This window comes from Podarcis raffonei, chromosome 6 (genome assembly GCF_027172205.1).
Source record: "Podarcis raffonei isolate rPodRaf1 chromosome 6, rPodRaf1.pri, whole genome shotgun sequence".
Taxonomy (NCBI): Eukaryota; Metazoa; Chordata; class Lepidosauria; order Squamata; family Lacertidae; genus Podarcis; species Podarcis raffonei.
In genome coordinates, this window is record NC_070607.1 from 68201022 (window position 1) to 68227053 (window position 26032).

At 45.2% G+C, this 26032-nt stretch overlaps 1 protein-coding gene across 1 annotated transcript; it reads left to right on the forward strand.

Annotated features, from left to right (window-relative positions):
• The first annotated feature begins 528 nt into the window (after positions 1–528).
• LMOD1 (leiomodin 1) lies at positions 529–25488 on the forward strand. Its single transcript, XM_053393770.1, has 3 exons — positions 529–982; positions 20393–22132; positions 24656–25488. Exons 1-3 carry the CDS (start codon positions 722–724, stop codon positions 24680–24682), a joined length of 2028 nt encoding a protein of 675 aa, XP_053249745.1. The 5' UTR covers positions 529–721; the 3' UTR covers positions 24683–25488.
• The last annotated feature ends 544 nt before the right edge of the window (positions 25489–26032 follow it).

Consider the following 26032-nt stretch of genomic DNA (forward strand, 5'->3'; position numbering starts at 1 on the left):
CCCTCCCCCAATTGTTTGTTTCGTTCATAGAAGCACATTGTGTTGCATAACATTCCAAAGGAAGACCCAGATGCTCATATACTATAAAGAGCAGAGCACGTGTTATTCTTTTTCAAATGGAAACATTTAGTGAAAATGAAAGCCACAAGCATGTCCTGGATCTCCTACATTCTCTTGCAAATTGACTTAATTAAAAGGATGCTAAGTGCCAACAAAACTTTGTGAATAAATGTGATGTTGAAGTAGAGGGTGTCCTGCAAACAGTTCTGATACTTTTCATGCAGCGTTTGTTTAATCTCTTGTTTGGGGGTGGGGATTTTTTCTTCTTCTTCTTCTTTTTTACATGTTTTCTTTCCCATTTAAAAAGCTAAATGTGCAGGACTAAATTTGGTCATGCAGCACTTGAAGATTCCCTGGAATGTCCTCAGGTTTCAAACTCCTCTGATAGACACCAGCTCCGCCTCCTGCCATGTCTGATTGGCCTATCTGAACCAGGCCGCACCGCTTTGACTCTCATTGGCCAACTGTTCTTCAACTGCATATCCATTATACTCAAGGCTGTGGGGAAGTCACAGCTGCTTTCATGTAACATCTCAACACCTCCAAAGTAAGAGAAAGAAGAACCTGGCTTCACTGGACTGTTTCCCCTGAAAGCCTATTAATTTGGCACTTTTCCTTTTCAATATATAGACATACTGCGCTTCATCTGCAAGCTACCAAAATGTCTAGGGTAGCAAGATTCCGAAGTCAAGTCAGTGAGGATCCAGATATTGACAACTTATTGTCTACGCTGTCTGCTGAGGAGATGGAAGAGCTAGAAAAAGAGCTGGATGCCTCTGATACAGATGCAAACATTCCTGTGGGGTTGCGGCAGAGAGACCAAACTGACAAGCAACCAAGTGGCAAATACAATCGAGAGGCAATGCTCAATTATTGTGAGAAGGAGAGCAAGAAAATTCTTCAGAGGGAACAATCAATGGATGTAAGTTGTTGCTCTTACTGAGTGTTGGGAAAAGGAGTATTTGTACAATTTGGGGGGTGGGGAGGCAGGAACAGGACTTATGTGTTATGAAAACCACTTAAGGGTCACTAGCAAATTTATGAGTCAATAGCTGAGGACTGTCCCTCCTAGAGAATAGTAATGAGCATGGTAAGATGCAGCAGAATTAATACAATTTTAAGTGTTAGCTCTTCCAAAAGGGGATAATCAATAACCCAGCAGGGAACATCAAGGTGTTAGTGTTTTACTGCTAACTGCTACCTCTATTATTAATATTATTTCATTGTATTAGTTTGTGCTTCACACATAAAGAGTCTCCAAGTGGCTTCAGAATTTTTAAAGCATAACATAAACTCAGCAAGGAAAGAACAATGCATCATAATAAAAGGTGTACAATAAGCTATAAAACAAATCCAATACAACAGCAGCAAAACATTCAGCAACATACACATGCCGTCAATAGATAGCAATAATCCATCAAATGCCTGGGAGAAGGGGTGAGTTTTAACTTGGTGCCAAAAGGATGCTTATGATTGTGTCAGGGGAATCTTGTTGCCTTCCACTCTCGCAAATATGTCCCCAAGAGTTATGAAATATAAGTCACTGTCACAATACAGTATCTTTGTTTCTGCCATTTGGACTCTGCTGCTCTGTGTCCTCCAGCCCAGCAGGGGGCAGGAACATATAAGGGTCAGGAGGCCATTCGTTTTCAGTCCTGACTGGGGTTCCAGGTCTGATTGCTTCCTGCCACCTTCCTTACCAAAGGCTGTGATACTGACCTTGGGAATCTAGCCTCAATGGTTGTACCAGCTGTGCCTGAGAGCAGAAACTGAGGCAATGGCACACGGGTACTTTCTGGTGCTCTGATGGGGTGGAGCATGTTGTGGTGAGGATGGCACAAGCACCATGTTGGCGGGGGTGGGGGTGGCAGGTTCTCATGCATCTGTGCCCACCACTGCCAGCCTGATACCCCTCCATCCCTACCACTGCTGTGCCTCATCCTGGTCCTGGCAAATGACAGCATCAACACAGCTGGGTGGGGGGCAGTGCAGTTGCAGCAGCACTCAATTTCATACACACTAAAATGGTAAATAAATGGGATAAAACAGCAAAATGAGAAGGGAAAGCAAGGCCATGGAGGAGTTTGACAGCAAGAGGAAGAAATCTGAGAACAGACAGGAAGCCAGGGCAGGAATAAAAACTGGTGTAAAATAAATGATCTACCTTCATTATTCTTGATGTATTTTATAAAATTTGATAATATTGTGTGCATAGCAGTAGCCTTTGCAAGCTGTCCAGTTCTATATTCTGATAGGATGCCTCCTGCTGCTGCTGCTGCTGCTGCTGCTGCTGCTGCTTTGATGCTGGAATTTGACTTGGGGCAGCATAGGCCACTGAGCAAGAAAAGCTGGAGAAAGGAGACGTATTTATTATCAGTGGTGATTTGCTTCACAAAATCAGAGCCACAGTAATGTTGACTTCACACAATTGAAAAGTTGCAATATTTTGTCTTGGAGGGGTTGCTACCAGTCTGTGCAGGGGTTGTCTGTGTTGTTGTTTTTAAATAATTGCATAGCACGCAAAAATTCAACAGGTTAAGTAATTCCCATAATTGAACCTCCATGCTTAGAGAAGCTGAACCTGTTCTATTTCTGTCTGCCATGGAGCTGGAAAAAGTGGCTTGATCTCTCCCCACTGCACACAGACTGATCACTTTTGCAGAATTAAGTGTTCACTACACAAGGGTGTGGTTGTGAGGGCTCAAAAGAATTCAGTTACTTGCGAGGGAAGGGGGATTGTAAGAGCTTTCAGGGGCATAGGCTTATCTTTAACATTAACATCAGGAGTCCTGCGAAATTCTGTTTGTAATTTGGGACACAATACCGCGTTGAAATACCGCGTGCTTTTTTCTGTTTAAAAGCAACAACAGAAAAACTTACGAAATGTAACAGACAACTTAGAGAGGTTAAATCTAAAAAACCATTTTCAGTCACTTGGTCTCTGTTGAATTTGTTTTGAGACAACAGGGAGCAATTCTCCCCACAGATCTTCAGTGCCCATGATGGACAGGTATTATAGCTTGAAATCATCATCACTGACTGGCAGTGACTGTACAGGCAGGAGTCTTTCCCAGCCCTTCCTGGAAAACCCAGGCATTGGTTGGCATCTATCTGTCTCGGGAGACAATAGAGGAGTGTGCTTTTGGAAGTGAAGTCAAACCGTTTGAAGGTTGCAGCGCCTGCTGTGGCTGTAGAGACTGATGGGTGAAAGACATGCTTTGTTGCAGCTGGGGCAGAAGAAGGCATTCGGTTGTGCTGCTGCAGATGCACCATGGCGTTTCTTCTCTCTGCGCTCCATGCAGCAGTCATTCCTCCTAGGCTGGGCTTTTGCATGCAAAGAATGGATGTCCTCTTCCACTGAACTTGGACCCTGTGTTCGTGCATGCAAATAAAGTTGGCAATAGTTAATTGATTTCGAGTGTCGAAATATATAAAATGTGTTTTTCTTTGCATTGGCTGTTCTGTTTGGAAACTAAAACATGTAATGTGTATGAAACTAGCACCAAGAAAAATGTGGCTTTTAAAGTGCAGGTTCTGTATTTGTTTGTATTTAGACTGCTAGGCTATTTGGTCCAGCCTAGGGGCTTGGAGCATGTAACTGGGAATACATGCCTGTTTTTCTGCTCCAGGATGAGCTGAACGAAGGCCAGAACAACAACAACACAACTGTGGTATTTCAACGAACAGTCATTCTTGACAGTTCATTTTTCAGTCTCGCCCAGGAAGTATTCTGAACTGCAAAGCTGATGAAAACCAGTGAGACAAACGGAAAACATAGCTGCTTGTGGATGGGGCCTTGCATGGCTTGTGACCCACCAGACTCAATCTAGCCCACCAGCCAACCTTGTCAGCCAGGTGCTTGATAAAACCCCTGTGTGTTTTCAGTCCCAGGAAGCAGCAACAAGTTCATTGAGCCCCTGGGACTGTGGGCTGATTGGCTGTCTCTTGGTGAGTCACAGGCTCTTTCATGTATGCATAGTTCATGCCTCCTTTATAGCTCCAGTCCTGCAAATAATTATGCAGTGTTTCTCTTTATTTCTTTGGTTTCCCACTAGATAAAGTTAAGCACACTGTGTATGCAGCACGATTCTTTGTAAGCATCCAGTTTAAGGGAATCTGCATAAACAATGAGTTTAACTAGAGCATGCAGGATGATTTTAAAAAACCCTCCATAATAGGAAGTAGACAGTTGAAGACACTGTTAACCCTTATTATTATTATTTGTGGCTCAGGGTTCACTTGAATGCTATGGAGAAAATACATCTCTCCTAGAGAGTGTTTCTTTAGCAGAGGAGCTTCATGAACACTGTACTTGCCAAGTTGTGTGCTGCGAAGAGTGCACAAGCAGTTCAATCCTATTTAAAGCTCCCATCATTGTAGCCAAACATTTCCTTCCACCCAGTTGCTAAAGCAGCTGTGCCATCCTTTGCCAGGCAAACAGGGCAGGTGGACAGCTCTGTCCCACTTGCCTCTCCTTAAAACTACGCATGACATTAGGAGATTTGTGATGGTAAGAAACTAAGAGGAGCCTGTTGGAGGAGGCAAGTAACCCGTTTAGTCCAACATCACTATTCCCACAGTGGCCACCCAGACACCTGTGAGAAACCCATGAGCAGAACCAGGCACAAGAGCAGACTCCCCACACTCCTCCATGGGTTCCAGTATCTGGTATTCAGAAGCATTACTGCCTCTGACCATGAAGGCAGAGCACAGTAATCATTTATCAATAATTATCCATTAAGGAGGCCCTAACCTCCACAACTTGTCCAATCTACTTTTAAAGTATCCAAGTTGGTGGCCATCAGTTCTTCCTGTGGTTGTGAGTTCCACAGTTTATGCACTGAGTAATGAAGTACTTTCTTTTATCTGCCCTGAATTCTCCAGCGTTCAGCTCCATGGAAATTATCAATCTCATGTTTCTTTGTTTGTAGTGAAATTCATCATTCAGATTGGGGTGTGTGTGGAAATTTGATCACAGCCACAGCAGTAACAATGTCCTGAAAGAACTCTGGAAGGGACTCCCTTGGAAGGTGGTGGACTCTCCTTCCTTGGAGATTTTTAAGCAGAGATCGGATAGCTTTAGTTGAGATCCCTGCATTGCAGCGGATTGGAGTAGATGATCCTCAGGGACCTTTCCAACTCTATAATTCTATAATTTTCCTACATGCCATTTTTGTGATCACTATCATACACATACACCCAGCTGGTTTCCCATTGGTCAGTGTCTCTCTGTGTGTACATGCACACACAAACACACACACACACACACACACACTTGTGCACAGGGAACTTCCTTACTAGCACCAACTTGTGTTGGTGCCAAGATTGTGAGGCTGCTATCAGCTCTCATGATTGGGTTCAAAATGTTTCTTATTCTACCTGCCCACGACCTGGTCAAAAATCAAACACACATAGGACAGAAGAAGAGCCTTTTTAGATCAGATCAAATGTCTATCTGATCCAATATCCTGTTTCTCACAGTGACTAGTCCAGAGATGGAGAACCTGTGGCCCTCCAGATGTTGCTGAACTAACTTCCATCATCCCTGACCATTGGCCATGCTGGCTGAGCCTGACGGAAGTCTCAACAACATCTGGAGGACCACAGGTTCCCCATACTTAGTCAGGTTAGATGCTTCTAGGAACATAAATGCAATAGCCTTCCCTTCATGTTTTCCTATCTGAATACTGAGGTTCCATTTAACTATTCTTGCTAATGGCTATTGACAAGACTAGCATGAATTTGCCTCCATGCCTTTTTAAAGCTCCTGAACCACAGAGACGTCCCCCTAGAATCAATGCTGTAGTGTCAATGGTTGGTGCTACCCCAGTGTTACTTTTTCATATGTGCACCATGATGCCATCATGGGAAGTCATAAGCTTTGCTCTGTGATTGTCTGTTGCTCTGAAGCAAGAACAGAGGATTGGTTTCAACATTGTTCTGGACTTAAGAGCCAGCTGTAGAGAATCAGTTAATGTAAAGCAACCAAAGTCCAAGGAATAAATACTTACACTATAGTGAAAGTAACAAGGGAGTTAGAAGAGCCAGCGGAAAGGCATTAAAAAGTGCCAATTGTAGCTACTCTTTGTTTAGTGGATTTTTGTTACTTCAGGTGATCAACCTCCCTGCCTGTTTATTGCTCCATGGTTTGTCTTTGATGAAATCAGTTTCATGTGTAGCCCTACAAAAAGTACAGTGGTACCTCGGGTTACATATGCTTCAGGTTACATATGCTTCAGGTTACAGACTCCACCAACCCAGAAATAGTGCTTCAGGTTAAGAACTTTGCTTCAGGATGAGAACAGAAATCGTGCTCTGGCGGCACGGCAGCAGCAGGAGGCCCCATTAGCTAAAGTGGTGCTTCAGGTTAAGAACAGTTTCAGGTTAAGTACGGACCTCCGGAACGAATTAAGTACTTAACCCGAGGTACCACTGTACTTATTATTTCATTGAGGTTTTGTTCATAGCAATAATACTGATTAAAATAAGCTGCTCAAGGGGTTAGGTAATACAGTATAAGAAGGGCTCCTTTCAAAACTTCAACTATTCAGCAAGTTATTTAAGGTATGACAGCTAAATTTTGCTGAAGCTTAACCAGGTAAGTGTAAAATGTAAAGCTTTTGAAGTAAGAGAGAAATTGGGGGTTGCATCCAATGTCAATGCTACTCAAAGCAGACCCATTACACAACTGACTTTGTTCCATTAAATTCACTGGATCTACTCTGAGTGGGACAATCAGTACACATTAAAAAAAAAATCTGGCTCAAGGGCGCTCCCACCTCTGATGTTTGGAGTCATCAGGTGCATACAATGTAAGCTGCCATCCATATGTAAGCTGTAGTTTCTTGAGAAATACTGCTGGCTGGTGCCCTTTCTCTCAAACTTCCATCCAATTTGAAAATGTAAGCCACATTCACTTCTCAGTTCAGCTGAGGTGTGCACATTTGAGGTAGCCATTGTGTATGCACAGATGACAGCTCTTGTGCAGATGACAGCTTTGTGAATAGGAATTCGGGGTTTTGTGTGCAGTGAAACCAAACAGATAATGTGCATTGGGTGAAAGTGTCCTAACCCCCTCTCCAGTGTGTACAGCAATGGACAAATGCAACTTGAAACGCAGTGAAAGGAAACAACCTCATTGCATTTTAGGCCACTAATGCATACATAGCCTTAGTTGGATACAGCCCCTACTAAGGTCCCCATGTGGACAGCACATGTGTGCCTTCATGGTACCTTCAATAATATAACGCCATATAAATGTGTACTGAATCATCACATGGAGGATGGGGACAGGATCACACCTGATGCTCCCCACCCCAATATCCTCATATAGATTATCAAAGCTAGAGGTCAGTGAAGCATTATTTGTTATTTTTAACAATGTTCCCTCCTCGCCCCCCCAAAAAAGTTTGTTCCTAAGAAATGATATGGTGTGCCTTTGGATCATATGGTTTTGTTCCTTTTTTCTTTGGAGTCCAAGGGTAAGGTTAAATGCCACCAAATAAACTGGTCATTTGGATTTGTTTTATTGCTCTTAAAAGCCTGGGAACCTCACCTTAAGATATCCTTTGCCAGAGGACATCTGCAGCCTAGTAAGAAAAGAATGCATGTTATGTTAAAAAAAAAACAACCAACAAAAACCCTAACTTTACAATATGGCACAATTGGATTTCCAAGTTTTTGCTTTCTAAAATCCATTTAATAACAGTATCTGAAAGAAAGCAAATTTCCAAATAGCATACCCAGTTTCACTGGATTTACTTCCATTGTAGTGCAAAGTTCTGCAAAGAGTAGATTTCATGGAATCGTGATTTCATGGACCAAGCTAAAGAAAGGCCCCAAATACACATTTTTAAAATATTGAACGGCATCTTCAAAGAGTTACCAACTTGCTTAATTTGAAGTATGCACTACAGAGCTAAACTGTAGAAGACAAAGAACTTATGCTGGTGGTCAAGCTGCCTGGTAAATCTGCCCCTTTAGATCATGTTGCAGTAATAAGAGCTTGCCTAGCTGACTCTCTTCTCTTTCCATCCCCGGAGAGAAAGAAAAAATACCCTGTCCAATCCCTTCCTCCTCCTTGGGCTTGTTAGTAATAGGGGGATTAACACTCCTGAAACCCCAGATCCCAGCAGCAGCGGGCCTGAAACCAGGGCCAAATTTCTTATGACATGAAGATCTCTCACAGGCTGAGAAGATCATCATCCGAATGCAGTCTTCCTTGTGCTCCTCTGGTTCTTCCATAAGTAGAGTAGTGACTTTAGCATTCTCTTGTTTCAACCGAACCCTTTTGAATGGTTGGAACTTTTTAAGTTCTGTTAGTTTGGAATTTTCTCAAGGCTGAAATTAATTCTGGGTCACTTCAATCTAGTCACAGCTGAGATTCTAGTGTCACTATTTGGCATGTTGCTATCATCTCCCCCCACCCTTCGCTCCACCCCAGGTATGCAGCACCTCCCATCTCCCCTGGGTTATACAAGAATAACATGTGAATCAGCCTTTGTTAATGCTGTGACTTCTGTCATGATCATCTGAGACACTGGACTGTATTTTGAGCAGAGATGGGCAACCTGTGGCCCTCCAGCTGTTTGTTTGTTTGTTTGTTTATATATTTATTGTATTCATATCTTGCCTTTCTCCCAAATTGGAGTTCAAGGTGCCTCACAGCATTTTAAAACACCATTATAAAATACATAGTACTATAGTATAAACAAACTAGTTAAAAACAATACAGTGGTACCTTGGTTCTCAAACTTAATCTGTTCCGGGAGTCCGTTCGACTCCTGAAACCATTTGAAAACCAAGGTGCAGCTTCTGATTAGCTCCAGGAGCTTCCTGCACTCAATTGGAAGCCATGTCGGACAGTCGGATTTGTTCAGGAGCCAAGCCATTCGAGTACCAAGATACTGTAGTTGAAATATATTGAAACACATGTAACATTATAGTTGTTCTATAGTTTGTAATAACATGAAGATCTCTCACACACTGAGATCATCATCCCATTTCTCTTGACTGGAGACCCACAGATTCCCCATCGGTTTTTCTTACCTCATGGAAATGCAATATGTCAAACCATAGAGCTTTTAGTCCTGTGCCCAGTGGTTTGTTCTCCATGGCTGATTAAGTGAATTAATACAATAATGAAACAGATGTAGAAGACCAGAGTGAAGGCTTGGTTGAAGGCCTGCTTAGCAGGTGACAGTGCTCAGGCTGAGACTCAAAGCATCCTTAGAGCTGAGGGGTGTCCATAGAACTGCCCAGTTCATGGCTACTTCCTTTTCTCTTAGCCCATGCAAATCCCTGCTTGTGGCAATGCATTTGCCCGAAGCAGATATTGCCTCATTGATTTGCCAGGAGCAGAGCCTCCAGTTATGCTGCAATAATCTTTCTCTAAATGCTCTGCTTGTAAGTTCCCCAAAGGCATCTTACTAGTGCTGTTGGTGACAGAGTGTGAGATTAAGTGGAGGTTTGATCTGATCCATCAAGGCAATTCTTGCATATTCAGTGTTGCATGCCAACAATTGACAGGCCTTTGGGTGGTATTTATAATGTGCCTATTACATTTTTATCACACCCTGCAAGGCAATGCACCTACAAGGAGCCCAGGGCTTCTTGTCCCTGCATGTGCAGTTCCTTCCTGTCCCTGCTTGTATCCAGGGCCGACTTAAGCATATCCGGCACCGTGGTGCAGAATGGGTGTGGGGCAACATTCTTGGCACCCCTCCCCCTCCCCATCCTCCCCGCGGGCTTCCTTAGCAGTCCCGCTACTGCCGCGGGGTGGGCAGGAGGGAGAAGGGTGCCACATAGCTTTGCGCACCGCCGCCACTGCCTCCTTTCCCAGGCAGGCAGGAAGCGAGAGATCGTGGCTGGCCATAGGAAGAGCCACCGCCGCCCAGCATGCCCTCGCAGCTGTTCCCGGTCGGTCCCAGACACCCGCTGCTGGGCGCACCTGATGGGCGGGTGCCATGGTGCAGGGCACCACTAAACCTAATGGGTAAGACAGTCCTGCTTGTATCCTCACAACAAATCTGGATGGCAGGTTAAGCCGAGATATAATGATGGACCAACAGCAAGTTTCGTGGCTGGGAAGGGATTCGAGCTGACAGCTCCCCCAACATGCTAAGAACCATACCACATGTGAGAGGCAGCTTCTGCTTGTGGCAGATGAGTTCATTGCAAGCAGGGAGATGCCCTAGGTGGGAATAAAGCTCTTCCGCAACTCAGGATAGCCACACGCTTTGCCTCTATCTTCAAGTAACCAAAGTCTATGTGATAAGTACACATAGGGCCATAGTTTAGTGGTGGAACAACTGCTTTCCATACAGAAGATCCCAAGTCCCATTCCTGGCATCTCCATGTAGGGCTGGGAGACACTCCTTGTCTGAAACCCTGAAGAGACACTGCTAGTCAGTGTTGACAATCCAACGGACCAATGGTCTAACGTAGTAGAAACCAGCTTCCTGTGTTCCTCTGTTTGCCTCATGTTTCCACCTCCATGCTGGATGTCAGTCTGCAGCCTTTTCTTCTGTGTAGGTATATGAGTTGAAGGCAGTGGCGTAGCGTGGGTTGTCAGCACCCGGGGCAAGGCAAGTAATTTGCGCCCCCTAGCCCGTGGATTTGCGCCCCCTAACCCCCAAATGTTGCGCCCGGTGCGGCCGGCCCCCCTGCACCCCCCACACTACGCCACTGCTGGTGAAGGCGCTGCAATTGTGCGTAATTGCGCGGCGAGGTAAAACCAGAGTCCCGAGAACAATAAGCGAGGCTGCCACAAACCCCCGAGGGGTATTTAGCTGGAGGGTCGCCGCCGCCCGAAAGAGAAGCAGCCGGAGGGCCCCTGAAGAACCCGGCTCGGAAGAATCCTCGCCACAGAAGGGCGACTGGCGATTAGGAACTGCGCTAGAGGGAGCGTGACTATCTCTCCAGAGGGAAAGGCCGCAAAGGGCGCCCCACATGCCGGTCAAGGAAGGCTCCCCTCCTCCAAAGCAGACCCGATCCAGGCGGCTCCATAAAGCTCCTGGAGAGAGGCGGGGGGGGGCGCGGAGAGACAATGCCAAAACTCAGGGGGCTCCTTGAGCAGAGACACTTGCGGCAGTTTAAGACAATTGCCAGAGATGAGCCCCGCAGGGGGAGGCAGGGTCCTCTATCGCCCACCCCAGCTGCCCTTCTTGTATCTAAAGCCAGTTTGGCAGGGGGCGGTGGAAGGGTCTGGAAGGAGCGGGGACCACCGCGGAGCACACACACCGGGAGCTGGAGAGGCGAGGCCCAGCCTGATAAGCCGAGAAGGGGCCAGCCCAGAAGGCGCAGCTTCACAGCCGAAGCTGTCCTCGGCTTGGGGAGCCGGAGAAGCTGTCGGGTCAGGGCCCTGGCGCAGGCCTAGCCGCTCCCGCGACGCCTCTTTGCTCCCGGGATCGGGGCCGCCAGCTCAGCGCTGGAGCCGAGGGAGCCCCCAGGCAGGCCTGCGAGCAAAGGCAGAGCCGCCGGGCGGTGGCCGCTTCTGCAAGGCGGCCGGAGAAGCGGGGACCCCCTCCCCTCCCCGCGTCCCCCCCCACTCGCTCCCCCCTCTGAAACTTTGCTAACACTTCCGCGCTGAGCCTCTGACAATGGGGGCGGGCCGAGGGCACGACACGGCTGGGCCCTCTGGACTCGTGCCCCCCCCATATGTTGCGCCCGGTGCGGCCGGCACCCCTGGCACCCCCCACGCTACGCCACTGGTTGAAGGGACCCCATATATTATTGTGATGTTTTCAGATGGTGTTTGGTTAACAAGGCAAAATATTGAAGGGCTGAGAGATACTTCACTGTAAACTGACTAATCTGGAGTTTACGACTTTGCTGCTATCTAAAATATGCACCTTTGATCAGACCAGACATCCACAAACCAATACCTGCCAGCTGTGCTGGAGATTGCTAACCCAATGTCCATTCCTCCTAGACAGCTTTACCTACTCTGCTCCTTTGAGCTGGCGGAGGAACGGGGGTGATTTTGCATCTGCTTAACCTTGTATGGTAAATACCAATCATTTTCCTGGAATGAGAGAAAAAGACAGAAGCCAGGTCCATGAGGTTCATTTGGAATTTATCAGGGATGGGAAAGTAGCAGGCATATATGATCTTGGTTCTCTACTGAATCTCAGAAGAGCAAGTTATATTTGGAACTACTTTGACTACATAATAACAGGTTTTCTTTTTCTCTGATGGTTAGGACAACCATAGGTAACCAAGAAGCTGTTTATAAACAACCTAAAATAGAAATGAGCATCTCTATGACTTCTTCATACTCAAAGAGCCAAATGCACACAGCTCAGGGGGCATCAATTAACCTTATTGGTAGCGAAAGGAGTGCCATTATAATTGTGTTTATTCATCACTAACTACATAAAATGTTTCAAAGCCTTTTCACTGTGAAAACATCAAGGGTAGTTTGTCTGTGGATAAACACCAACTCCCTCGGCCTGAAGCAAGATGAGCACCGTACTCCACAGTTGACTTTGACTGGACTTAATCATCTAGGGGTCATTTACCTTTACCTTTTACCTTACCTAGTTATCAATGAAGTTTTACTCAGAACAGACCCATTAAAATTAAAGCACATTAAGTCTGTTACTTCTAGTGGGTCTACTACTTCATTTCATAACATCTGCAGAATACAAAACTTAAAACATCAAAAAGATAAAACTCACCCAGCAATGTTATAAAAAGACAAATCTACCCCAACCCACTAAAGGAGGAACATGATAAAATTATTTAGTAAAAGAGCTTATCCTGCAATAAAAGGTGAATTGTGCCATACCCTATTAAAAGACTGGTCCAGACTAGAGTAACATACCATATGATCCCAGTTAAGAACTGAATGCTACAGTAAACAAGAACGTATTTGCCTGGTGTCTAAAAGTTGATGATGATGGTGCCAGGGACATCTCTCTAGAGATGAATCCTGACCCTACTCACGCCCCAATTTTAGCAAAGCATCTCTCTAGGAAAGGACCATAACAACTCTCAGATCTGCAAAGAAAATCATGGCCCAAAATCATGGTTGTGTAGCATCTACACCAGAGCTTTCCAAACTGTGTGTCATGACACGTTAGTGTGTTGGCTGCAGTGTGTAGGTGTGTTGCACAAACACTCCCCATGCTCCTCCCAGGGCTGGAAAGGGGTTAGTTTAATCTCAGGTTTGCTAGTAAAACTGAATTACTGTGTTGTGAAGTGATGCATGTCTAAAAAGTGCGTCACCAACATGAAAAGTTCGAAAAGCACTGTTCTAATTATTTCCTCTAATAGCAAACTCAGGCAGTGAGTTCCTATTCAGGCATATAGCCCAAACTGGAGAAACAAAAGGAAAATATTTGATTAGAAGCAGGACCTAAACAGCCTTTCTGTGGAACCAGTGAACATAAGAATTTACAAAAGTAGTTAAGTAATTCTCTAATACTTGTTACAATCCAGAAAAATAAGCCAAGAGTGGTACCCGAAGGCATATTCTGTTGTGTGTGACCAGGGTCAGAATGAGGAACAGAGTTAACCTCTGTGACCTCTCCGGCTGATGCTGATGTGGCAGCCAATGTCAATTCACCATTCCCAGAGTCACACTATGTCCAGCCAGAAAGTCCAAAGACACGAGTCAGCTGGAGCCTGTGAATTGCTTTGTTTGGGGGGGGGGGGAGAAGGACCATAAAAGGAAACTTCTCAACGAAAAAGGACAATTGAGGTTAGTGGTAGCGTATAGGAATCTGGAAGGGGTTTATCAGTTCCTTGTCCAATAGGTTGTTGCTTATAGAGCCTACATAGGAGTTCATGCAGAAGGAGAAGAAAGTGTAAGTAATTCATGCCAAGGCCAAAAATCTTGATTTCCCATATATACTCATGGTGGTGACTGACTGGGAATGAGACCTAGGAGACATAGTGGCCACCCCAATAAAGATGCCAACCTGGTAAAGCTTCAGAAGTCATGCTTCTGAATCAATGGCTACCAGCCACAGTGGCATTGTTCTGCCTTCACTGTTGGAGGCAGTATGCTTGGAGGATACCAGTTGGTGGAAACCACAATTGTCCCTGTGCTTGGGTCCTGCCTGAGGGTTTCCCTATGAGAGAAGGATGCTGGACTGGAGGGGCCTTTGGCCTGGCCCAGCAGGATCTTCTTGTGTTCCTAGTGACAGGTGTCTGCCCCAGGTTTAGTTGTTTTGTTAGCTCTCTCACAATATCCATTGTCTGCAAAGTCATTCAGGCAGAGAATGAGCAAGTTACAGTATTTGAATAGGGGTAAACAGCTGGATTCAGAGAGAGCACAAAAACCAGCAGGCGAATTTTGCACCTGACGAAATGATGAAGACATCAAGTTGATCATCTTCAAGTTTGTTTTGGGGCAACAATGTTACTTAGCCATATTCTCTTTTTCACACCGTCTGAACGGTTCACACTGAAAGGTAATTGAATATCAGTTGACATTTGAGGAACTGTTGACACCTTCAAGTTGAGAGATGCAGTTGGCACTGCATAAGCTGCTGCTAACTGCATAATCTTTCTGCAGCTTGGCACCACCAACTCATCTGTGATGGGAGTGTATTGATCTGAATGCTAGAGTTTAGCTGGATGCTGCACAACTGAAATGTTTCTTCATGGAAATAGGCTTTTGGGTGTTACGGAGCTAGTTCTGTAGTCAACATTATCCACAGTCATGTTTCTGAATGCATCTCTTCTCAAACAAGTAGAATAAGCTGCACTTTCTTGTTAGCAATGTTCATAAATAGCATTAGAGAGATCTGTTGTGATTGTGAGTAGTCATATAAAATACAGTGGTACCTCAGGTTACATACGCTTCAGGTTACATACGCTTCAGGTTACATACGCTTCAGGTTACAGACTCCGCTAACCCAGAAATAGTGCTTCAGGTTAAGAACTTTGCTTCAGGATGAGAACAGAAATCGTGCTCCGGTGGCGCGGCGGCAGCAGGAGGCCCCATTAGCTAAAGTGGTGCTTCAGGTTGAGAACAGTTTCAGGTTAAGTACGGACCTCTGGAACAAATTAAGTACTTAACCTGAGGTACCACTGTACATAGACCAAGATGAGTTATGGAATTAGTTTTCATGACTAGATACACTTTGCCTCCTTGGAGTCCTCCTGTAATGAACATCCTCAGATACTGTGTGTCATGCCCCTTTTCCCAATGTGAAGTGGTGTTTCATTTTCTGCTGTGCCATGTGGTGTGTGACTGGCTTACTTCCTTGGATTATTTAGATTGTTTTACTGAATTATTCCTCACAAATCCTTTTCTTTAGAAAAAAAATATCCTGCAGCTAATGAAGTTTTCCATCTCTGTCTATGCTGAGAAAATGCCTGTTGAGTTTTGGTCTTACAGCTCTTAAAAGCAAATCTTTTCCTTTGTAAAAGACTTATTCTTATTTGCTCACCCTTTTGGGGGGGGTGAACCTCACATTTTTAATAGCAACTGGAAATATTTGTTAAAAATATTTAACAAAGGAAATAGAATAGACTCTCAAACTGGGTGCAGTCCTAAGCATAGTGCATTAGTGTCAGATTTATACTGGACTGTCCACACATCATTCTGCTTTATTAGTTGTTCTGTGATGCTTTGCCAATGTCACCATATTGTTGCAGTTGAGAGGGACACTCTTGCACCATAATGCAACAAAGAGGGACAACGAACTCACTCTGGAACACTTGTGGTATGAAACGTTCCAGGGATTCAGAAAGAAGCTATGGTACACATGCACTGACTGGAAACAAAGTAGTATGTCTGCCCCAAAACTTGCAGATGCAAACGGTATTGAAAGCAGGATCCCATATAACACGGGTGTCAAACACAAGGCCCGCGGGCCGAATGCGGCCCGCCAGACCTCGTCATGTGGCCCGTGTAGCCGCCGCCGGCCGCCAGCCTTCACCTTTTATTCTCGCTTTTTTTTTGTTTACACAAGAAAGCCGCCTCTTCAGCGCATGCGCAGCAGCCTACAAGCCAGAGAACGTCTGCCCTCTAGCGGCGCTGGCCGTTCTACACAGGAAACCTCCACTTTACATGCATTCGGGAAACCTCCACTTGTTTTTATATTGAGCGCATATTGAGTCCTATAGATACAACCGGCCCTTTGAGGGTGACCAAACTGCTGATGCGGCCCCCGATGAATTTGAGTTTGACACCCCTGCCATATAACCACCTCCATACCATCATGAGCACAAATCATTGTGAATAAAAAGATGTCCAGAGGGACCTTTCTTCTTGTTTAGGATTGGTGCCTGCCTTGTGTCTGCATTGCAGAGAAGGTTGGGATAGATATTATTATTAAGGTAAAGGTACCCCTGCCCGTACGGGCCAGTCTTGCCAGACTCTAGGGTTGTGCGCTCATCTCACTCTAGAGGCCGGGAGCCAGCACTGTCTGCAGACACTTCCGGGTCACGTGGCCAGCGTGACAAGCTGCATCTGGCGAGCCAGCGCAGCACACGGAACGCCGTTTACCTTCCCGCTGGTAAGCGGTCCCTATTTATCTACTTGCACCCGGGGGTGCTTTCGAACTGCTAGGTTGGCAGGCGCTGGGACCGAACGACAGGAGCGCACCCCGCCGCGGGGATTCGAACCGCCGACCATGCGATCGGCAAGTCCTCGGCACTGAGGTTTTACCCACAGCGCCACCCACGTCCCAGATATTATTATTATCAATACATAATTAGAGGGTTAATGTGGAATACAGAGATGCTTGTTGGGGGATGTTTATATGTGACAGCATACATTTTTTCCTTGGGTGCTCTTATAAATCCTCTGATTATAAAAAGGTAAAGGTAAAGGGTCCAGTCATGGCCGACTCTGGTGTTGCGGCGCTCATTTCACTTTATTAGCCGAGGGAGCCGCAGTACAGCTTCCGGATCATGTGGCCAGCATAACTAAGCTGCTTCTGGTGAACCAGAGCAGCGCACAAAAATGCCGTTTACCTTCCTGCCAGAGCGGTGCCTATTGGAGCTGCTAGGTTGGCAGGAGCAGGAGGGACCAAGCAACGGGAGCTCACCCCGTCGCAGAGATTCGAACCGCCAACCTTCCGATCGGCAAATTCTAGGCTCTGTGGTTTAACCCACAGCGCCATCCACGTCCCTCCTCTGATTATAGTCCTCTGATAAATGACTAGGCTGGATCAGGTCAGTCAAGGTATGTTCACATTACTCCACATCAGTGCATTCCCACTGCTAGTTTTTGCAGCAACTTTCACATGACGATCGATATCGATCCCATAGTTCCCTCTGCAAAGGTGTTTTGGCTTGGAGAAGTGGAAGAATCATAGAGTTGGAAGTGACCGTGAGGGCCATCTAGTCCAACCCCCTGCGATGCAGGAATCCCATCCACAGCCATCCCTGGGTGGACTCGAACCACCAGCATTCTGCTTAATAGCCAGATGCGCTGACCTATGGTACCAGTAGGTAATAAGTAGCAGGTGATGTGGTAGAGGGTGCATGCCTCTTGCTCAAAGGGTTCCACGCAACCCAACACAACTGTGGGCTGTATCTGAGGAAACCATTTTGAGCTCCCCACTTTCAAACGTTCGCCCTGTGCCTACTTCAGATCCCAGTTGTAAGCCAAGCAACAATGTGGAAAGCCCAATTTAAGACAGGAATGAAGACCAGGAAGGAGATCAGATTCATGCTTTCCAGACATATGTTTAATGTGCACACGCCCATTCCAGAAACAGTAATGCTTTTGGGAGGGAGGAAATCCCTACCCAACCATCCCTGTGCAGGCACTTCTCAGAGTAAAGGAATCATTGGCAAGATTTGAAGCCTGCCATAGTTACCCCTAGGAGTTATTTCCTGTCCCATGTGGGCTGAGCTGGCAGCTCCTAGGATTCTGGGTTTCCTGACCTTCAGAATTTTGCCAAGGTCATGTCTTTTCAGGCTACAGCTTAGGCTGTGTACACATTACCATTTATTCTGGCTCCCACATGCTCCCACCACTGGTGTTTAAAGTTGAGTACCCATGACCTTGGCCACAATCCATATAGTTGTAGCTTCTAGAGGAATGCTCCTAATGGATTGTGGCTTCAACCTGATTTGAACATGCAAGACATGCTTAAGCTGTGTTCAGACACTTGTGCAGATGATGGCTTCCTTGAATAGGAGTGCAGAGGGTGTTGGGGCACATGGAAACAAATAGGGTAATGAAAGACCCTCCCTCTCTGGTGTGTACAGCAAGTGCAAATGCAACCTGAAATGCAGCCAGAGGGAACATCCTCACTGCATTTTAAGCCACTTAATGTATAAACCCTTTATTGGACTGTGTACACACACACACACACACACACACCCTTTCCCCCCCCCCTTTTTCTTTTTTACTCTGCATCCATTATGCTCCAGCTGCTAGTTTGGGAAGCAATGTACACACAGTGTTAGCCACAATCCTGCATCTATACTATCCTGCATCTATCCTGCCACTCCTTATGAAATACTGCATATTTATATGTTCTTCCTCAAACCAGCATCAATCCGAATTGAGAGAAAGAACTACCTAGCTGTGTTTTAAGCTGGTCCTGCGTCCACAGCCTTGATTTAAGGATAATTGCTTGAGGGTTATTGAGGACTGTTTTAGCGTAGTACTGTCTTCCACTGGATGCTTAATGTAAATAATCTTTTCTTCTCGGTGACCAATCTAGATTTGCTGCTAGGGGTTGCACTCATACTTACATAGTCGTTGTTACTGACTCTCTGCAAGGCTGAAGAGCAGAGATGTTGCTTAGTAAGTATTGGCTGTTAACAACCCTTGAACCCAAGTGTGCCTTTCACATCCCTTGCCAAACACCTGCCAAGCTCTGCAGCTCAGTTAAGTCACTCTGTTGGTACCTGCTGAATAATACCCCTTGCACACAGCCACCCCTGGGCACCAGTCCAGGAGGCTAGCTGCACCAGGGAGAGGACCAAGGAGGGGATCATTAGTGCCTCAATGCCCAGATTCCAAACAAGAAGTTCCCAAGTCTCCTTTTCCTTTTAAGGAAACATCTGAGTGGGGCTGCGGAACAGTAATTGCCAGCAAGCAGCAGCAATGCTCATTTTAGTATGTTTAGGAGGAACTTGAAGCGCTTTAGTTTGTCAAAACATTTGTGATTAATCGGCGCAAGCAACAGGCTGGTTCTTTTTAAAGAAAGGCCAGGGTCAGAGCATAATAAGTTCGTGCCAATCGCTGCAAGGCATGGTGACTAGGGAGACATTTTGTCCACTCATGGGATGGTATAAGAGGGTAGGTCAGAGGTAGGGCTGCAAGTGAATTGCATAGCCTCCAGCGTTTCTCCGATGAAAATAGGGGCATCCTTTTCAGCGACGACAACAACAATTGTATTAATTTATACCCCACCCATCTGACTGGGTTGCCCCAGCTACTCTGGGTGGGTTCCAACTTATATAAAAACATAATAAATTACTGTTTAATCTACTGTCAAAGCTACCAATATAGGTTCTTGCCTCTTGTCCCTCTCTGCTTTTTCACTTAGGTTAATTCCTTTCAAAAAAAATAAATGCCAATTTCCTTTATTGTTTTTAAATTTTAAAATATTTGCAAAGGCTAGCAAGAGAAAGGGCTGTTGTTGCATTTCTAGGTGGCATAGGGCTATAGGTTGCCTTTCTGACCCAGCAGCAAACCATGTCTGAGGGTTTGGTCCACTTGTTTGCATTCCAGTCCTGGAAGGGCAGCTCTAGATACTGGACTCAAATGAGTCTCGTAATCTCTTAACTAAATACAGAGATCCTTGCTTTCTCAAAAGGGAGTCTGTTTATGGCCATAATGTAAATAATGTCTTAAGGCAAATTTGTTTTAACTATGTCCTGGGTTGTTGTTTTTCCAGATTTCTTAGACCAAAGTCATATAAAAGATAGCCTTTTCTATGGATGTCCTTTAGCTAGAGGGCATGTTGAAGCTGGATATGCAGATTCTAGAAAGTTTGGGTCCTGGCCATGCCAGAAATGAAATCCGTGTAAGCCAAAGAGATTCAGATGTAGGATTTTGGCTCATAAGGGACAGCAAGACCTGATGTTTATAGAAATGCTCATTGAGATCCAAAGGGCAAGTTCATTATGTGGAGGGTTTGGCATGAGCTGATCATGGATCCACGTCAGAGTCAAATGAGTGTTAATAAGACATTCCTGTCTTAAAATGCATCTAGGTTATTCTTCTTCTCAGTTCTAATTAAAGCTGATTTGGGGAGGAAATGGATAGGCTCTCCTTAACCACTGTCATTTTCTCCTATTAAATATGACAAAGATAGCCTCTGGGAGCAAACTGCATTTTTGCTGCATCATTAGCATGCTACTGTCTCAACAAACTTTTCTTTCTGTGTTTCTCCCCCTGCTCTAGGAAGAGAAAGCAGCAGAGAGGAAGAAAGATGTGAAGATTGTTGAAGAAAAACGAAAGGAAACCCATGGTAGAGATCTGAAAAGAAACAAATCTTCTGATCTCGGAAAAGAAGGGAAAAAAGAAGAAAATGTCCAGAAAGCTAATCAGAAAGGGAAGGATGAACTGGACACTACTAAGAACACTGGGCCAGTCAATGAAGAGAAGAAGGAGGCAAAGAAGTTACCCAAAGACAAATACAAAGCCATCTCAGTGGACAACAATGAAATTAAAGGAAGATGGGAAGAAAAGGGCCTGGCAGCCAAGATCAAAGCAGTTGAGGAAAAAAGGAAAGAAGAAAAGGCTACAGAGCTGAAGAGGGGGACTGAAAAGGACAAAAAGACGGGGGAGAAAAAAGAACCTGAAAAAACAGAAGCAAAGGGCTCAGCTTTAAAGTCAGGCTTAGACAGAAAGGCAGAAGACAAAAAGGAACCTGAAAAAACTGGAGAAAAAGGTTCCGCTTTAAAGTCAGGCTTAGACAGAAAGGCAGAAGACAAAAAAGAACCTGAAAAAACTGGAGAAAAAGGTTCCGCCTTAAAGTCAGGCTTAGACAGAAAGGGAGACGATAAAAAGGAATCTGAAAAAACAGGAGAAAAAGGTTCTACTTTAAAGTCAGGCTTAGACAGGCGGAGAGAAGACAAAAAGGAATCAGAGAGAAATGGAGAGAAAAGTCCAGCTTTAAAGCAAGGATCAAAGGTTGGCAGTGAGGCAAAATCCCCAACAGATAGCAAAGGAACCTCTGAGGGGAAAACCTCAATGTCAGGGCAAGAGAAAGGGACAACAGAAGCTCCTGAGAGCAGCCCCTCTAAACTGGCAGATGGCTCTTCCAGCCAGGGCACGGAAGAGGAAGCCACCAGCATCTTTGATGAGCCCTTGGAGAAAGTGAAGAATAACGACCCAGAGATGATAGAGATCAATGTCAATAACTCCGACTGCATCAACAACGAGGTCCTGGTGCGTTTTGCCGAGGCCTTGGAATTCAACACCGTCGCCAAGGTCTTTGCCCTGGCCAACACTCGCGCAGATGACCATGTTGCTTTTGCCATTGCCATCATGCTGAAGGCCAACAAGACGCTGACCAGCATCAACCTGGATTCCAATCACATCACGGGCAAAGGGATCCTGGCCATCTTCCGTGCTCTGCTGCAGAACAACACTCTGACCGAGCTCCGCTTTCACAACCAGAGGCATATCTGCGGAGGGAAGACGGAGATGGAGATAGCCACGCTGCTGAAGGAGAACACCACCCTCCTGAAGCTGGGCTACCACTTTGAGCTAGCAGGGCCCCGGATGACCGTGACCAACCTGCTGAGCCGCAACATGGACAAGCAGCGGCAGAAACGCCTGCAGGAGCAGAAGCAGGCTCAGGGAAAAGGGGAGAAGAAGGACTTATTGGAGGTGCCAAAGGCAGGAGGCCTGCCAGCTGCTTCTTCACCTAAGGCCTCACCAAAGCCATCCCCCAAAACGTCCCCTAAGGTTTCCCCTAAGAAGGCTGGAGCCCCAGAAGTACCACCTCCACCTCCTCTGGCCCCTCCTCTGGCTCCTCTCCTGGCTCCTCCCCTGATCAATGAAAACTTACGGTTGTCGCTCTCTCCGGCATCTCAGAGGAAGATGGTAGAGAAAGCTCTCCCACCACAAGAGAAGAACTCCAGAGACCAGCTTCTGGCAGCCATTCGCTCCACCAATGTCAAACAGCTGAAGAAGGCAAGTAAAGGGCAAATGTGGGAAGCATCCTGGGGTGAAGTCCTTCCTGGGTTCATTGAAGCTACACTCTTAATAATGCCAGCTATCTAGGATTAGTGCTACATACACACACTCCCCCTAGCCCATCCCAATCTCCTGTGTCTGATAAAAGGCATATTTTCCATCACTTGCGTTCTAAAGAAGTATGGAGTGTTGTTGAGAACTGCCCAATGAGTACCAAGCCCAGAATGGCTCATTACTGTTAAATAACATGTGCATTTATTTATTAATAGTATTTGTAGGCCACCTTGCTCTAAAAGCAGCTCACAACTTATGATATTCTTCTGGAAGCTGCCCAGAGTAGCTGGCAAAACCTAGCCAGATGGGCGGGGTATAAACAATAATAATTATTATTAAAGATAAAGCCACTGAAAACTCAATAACAATTGAACAAGCACAAGTGTTGGGCTATGTAAAAATGCTTCTAACAGAGACGAAAAGACACCTTAAAGCTGAGACAGCTTAAAAGGCCTGGGAAAATTAAAAGGTACCAAAATGGCAACAAAATAAAAGGAAATGAGCCTCTCTGGGGTCCTTGCAAGGATGATAGCTGGATTATCAGGTTCACACTGGGAGCTGATTTCATAGAATACCGGTAATTTAAAGGAAGGAAGACGGGAAGAGGTGAGAACTGGAAACAAAAATGATCCCTTTTTGATACATGAAACGTTTTTTGCATTGATGTAAAATCCACAAAATATGTACACACATATGACAGTTTTGTGACACCTATGCATCTGCTCAGCTTTCCAGTATGTGAACTCAGGGCTAAATAGATACTTTCATAAATATCTTATAAAAAAAAAAGATACTTTCATACTTCACCATTGATGCACTACACACTTCATACATTGCTTCCTAGTTCAGACAACATGCCAAACCATGGTAAAGGAAGCTTTGCCATGTTTGAACACCATTGTTTGCAATTGACAAAAGAAACAGAATCATAAATTACTGAATTGACAAACTAGACTTTGTGCAAACAAGGTTCAATTGATAAGCTATAGTTACCGTGGTAGTTCTGTCTTCGGAGACTGCTGTGCAGTTGAGATAAGAGTGTCATTGTGGATCTTAGGTGCTTAAAGAATGGAAAATGAAAGCAGACAAATACTTCTTAACCATGGTTTGCTGTACATTTGGAAGCTCAGACCATGGTTTGGGATGTTCAAATCAAATCTGGTATGATGCCTGAACTGAGTCATTGTACAAAATATGTAAACTAAAATATGAGGAACCACATGTATCTACTTTGCCAGTATTATGCATGTTGTGATGCTCATGCACCAATAGGCTTCTTAAAACATTTCCAGGACATATTTAATCTTTAAAACCCTAACTGATCATGAACCTGGGTTCCTAAATGACCACCTGCACTCACATGGACTTCCTGGTTATTAAGATAATCCCCGAAAATAAGAGGTGCCCCCCCACAGTGCCCCACCAAACAGGGATATGAACTATCAGGTGGTGGCTCCCTTTGTTTTGAATGCTTTCCTGGTGAATATTACCTTGAACCAAGTTTCATGTTCTTTGTATGGGTAAATCAATTATTTACCTAGGCCTTGTGGAGGTTTTATTATATCATGCCCTGTTAACGCTATTTTTTTCTGCTTTGGTGTTATACTGTATATACTTTCAAAAAATACTGCATTGGTTTAGTTATGCTCTGGGAGTTTTAACTGAAGAGCAGCTTATAATATCTCAGACCACTAACCAACCAAATCCATAATAATCATAACAACAACAACAACAACAACAACAACAACAACAACAACAAATTTATTATTTCTACCCTGCCCATCTGACACTCTGGGCGGCTTCCAACAGAAGGTTTAAAATACATTAAAACATTAGTCATTAAAAACTTTCCTAAACAGGGCTGCCTTCAGATGTCTTCTAAATGTCATATAGTTGTTTATTTCTTTGACATCTGATGGGAGGGCGTTCCACAGGGCGGGCACCACTACTGAGAAGGCCCTCTGCCTGGTTCCCCGTAACCTGGCTTCTCACAGTGAGGGAACCACCAGAAGGCCATTGGAGCTGGGCCTCAGTGTCCAGGCTGAATGATGGGGGTGGAGACTCTCCTTCAGGTATACTGGACCGAGGCTGTTTAGGGCTTTAAAGGTCAGCACCAACACTTTCAGTTGTGCTCGGAAACATACTGGGAGCATATCCATGGCATATACCTCAGAGGCTGTGTTCTTAAATATATGTTGTAGATGCTTGTAAATCCATGCAGGAAAAAACACATACAGAAAAATAAAATGAACGGCCCTTCATATGTGAAGCAAGGTTCACATAGATGCAATTAACAGGCACATTTTTATAACGTAAATAGCAGATGTGGTGCACATGGGGAGCACTACTAGGATTGCAGGTCTGGATGAAAATTGCTCCCCCTTCCTGCAAGCTGCTATTTGCATCACCAATAGCTTTCTTTGGTCTTAGATCTTGCATTAACAAGCACACCTTTTATCTTGGCAGGTGGAGGTTCCCAAGATACTGCAATAGGGAGCGGAATCCAGATTTCCCTGGAAGGATGAGATTGCCAAGGCTGAATCACTATGTTTGTCTCTCAGGTGACTGTTTACACGAGAAGGACTCAGCAGGAGCAGGAAGCTGCCTTGCTCCAGTCCCAAATGAGCAGTGTTCTCTACGGGGTTGAACTGAATTGGATGGAAGGACTGAATGAGCTGCCAAGGAGACGTTGTGTCAGGAAGAAGCAATATTTATTTTTAGAGCTTTTCAACCACGAAACTTTTTTTCCCCGTGCGAGGAGAGGTCTGCAGATGCTCAGAGTGTTATGTAGCTGGGTTAATTGTCCAATTCCCTCCCCCCTTTTCCGAGTTTTGAAAGAAAAGTGGGAAGTATTGAAGAAGCCTATATTTGCAGCATCCCTGCTTATCTTAAGACAGCACGGCAATCACTTGCCACTAGAAATATATACAAGAGTAAAGCCACACTGGGGTAGCAGCACAGAAGAAGAAAACTGCCAGGCTCATCTTCAGCACAAAATGACTCCAAAATTGTGTGTGTTTGCGCGCACACACACACAAAGCAGCAGCATGTTCTTGCCATTTGCTGCTAAATCTAACTGGTAGCACCAATGTTACTCTACCTGGAATATTATGAAGCAGAAGGTTGGAGGAGAAATCACTGGGCCAAATCTAATTTCCTAATGTCTCTGTGATCTCAAGGATTCCATTTCTCTGATAGATGATCGTGCAAAGGCCGGCTTTGTTCCCTGAAGAAGCATGAAAAGCATTGCATGTTTCTGTGTTTTGAATGTGTGTGTATGTAAATGGCTTCTCACCCTACTGCAATCAAACCTTTAAGCACACGCGTGGGCAATGGCTCTGAAAGGGTTACGGATTGTGCTGCCGTGATGGGGGGGGGGAGCTACATGGTGCTTGAACCTCTGACATAAGCAGCATCTTCCAAACTACTATTGTGATGCCTAATCTTAAGAGGCCTCATGGGAGGGAAGGTGCACATTATGGTTGGCCATGTAATGGAGGTGATGGCAAACGCAAGCAGTGGCTGTTATGTGTACAACAGAATGGGGCGGGGGGAGCTTGAAAGCTTGCATTGGGAAACCTTCATTCAGAATCTCCAGTGCTCAGGGCACACAAGTTCTCATTCATATATTTCTGGCACTTGGGACTTGATAGTCAAGATCAGGCTTCCTCAATCTCGGCCCTCCATATGTTTTTAGCCTACAACTCCCATTATCCCTAGCTAGCAGGACCAGTGGTCAGGGATGATGGGAATTGTGGTCTCAAAACATCTGGAGGGCCAAGGTTGAGGAAGCCTGGTCAAGATGACAGTAACCTAGCAGAGAGTACAGAACTCCTGCTTCAC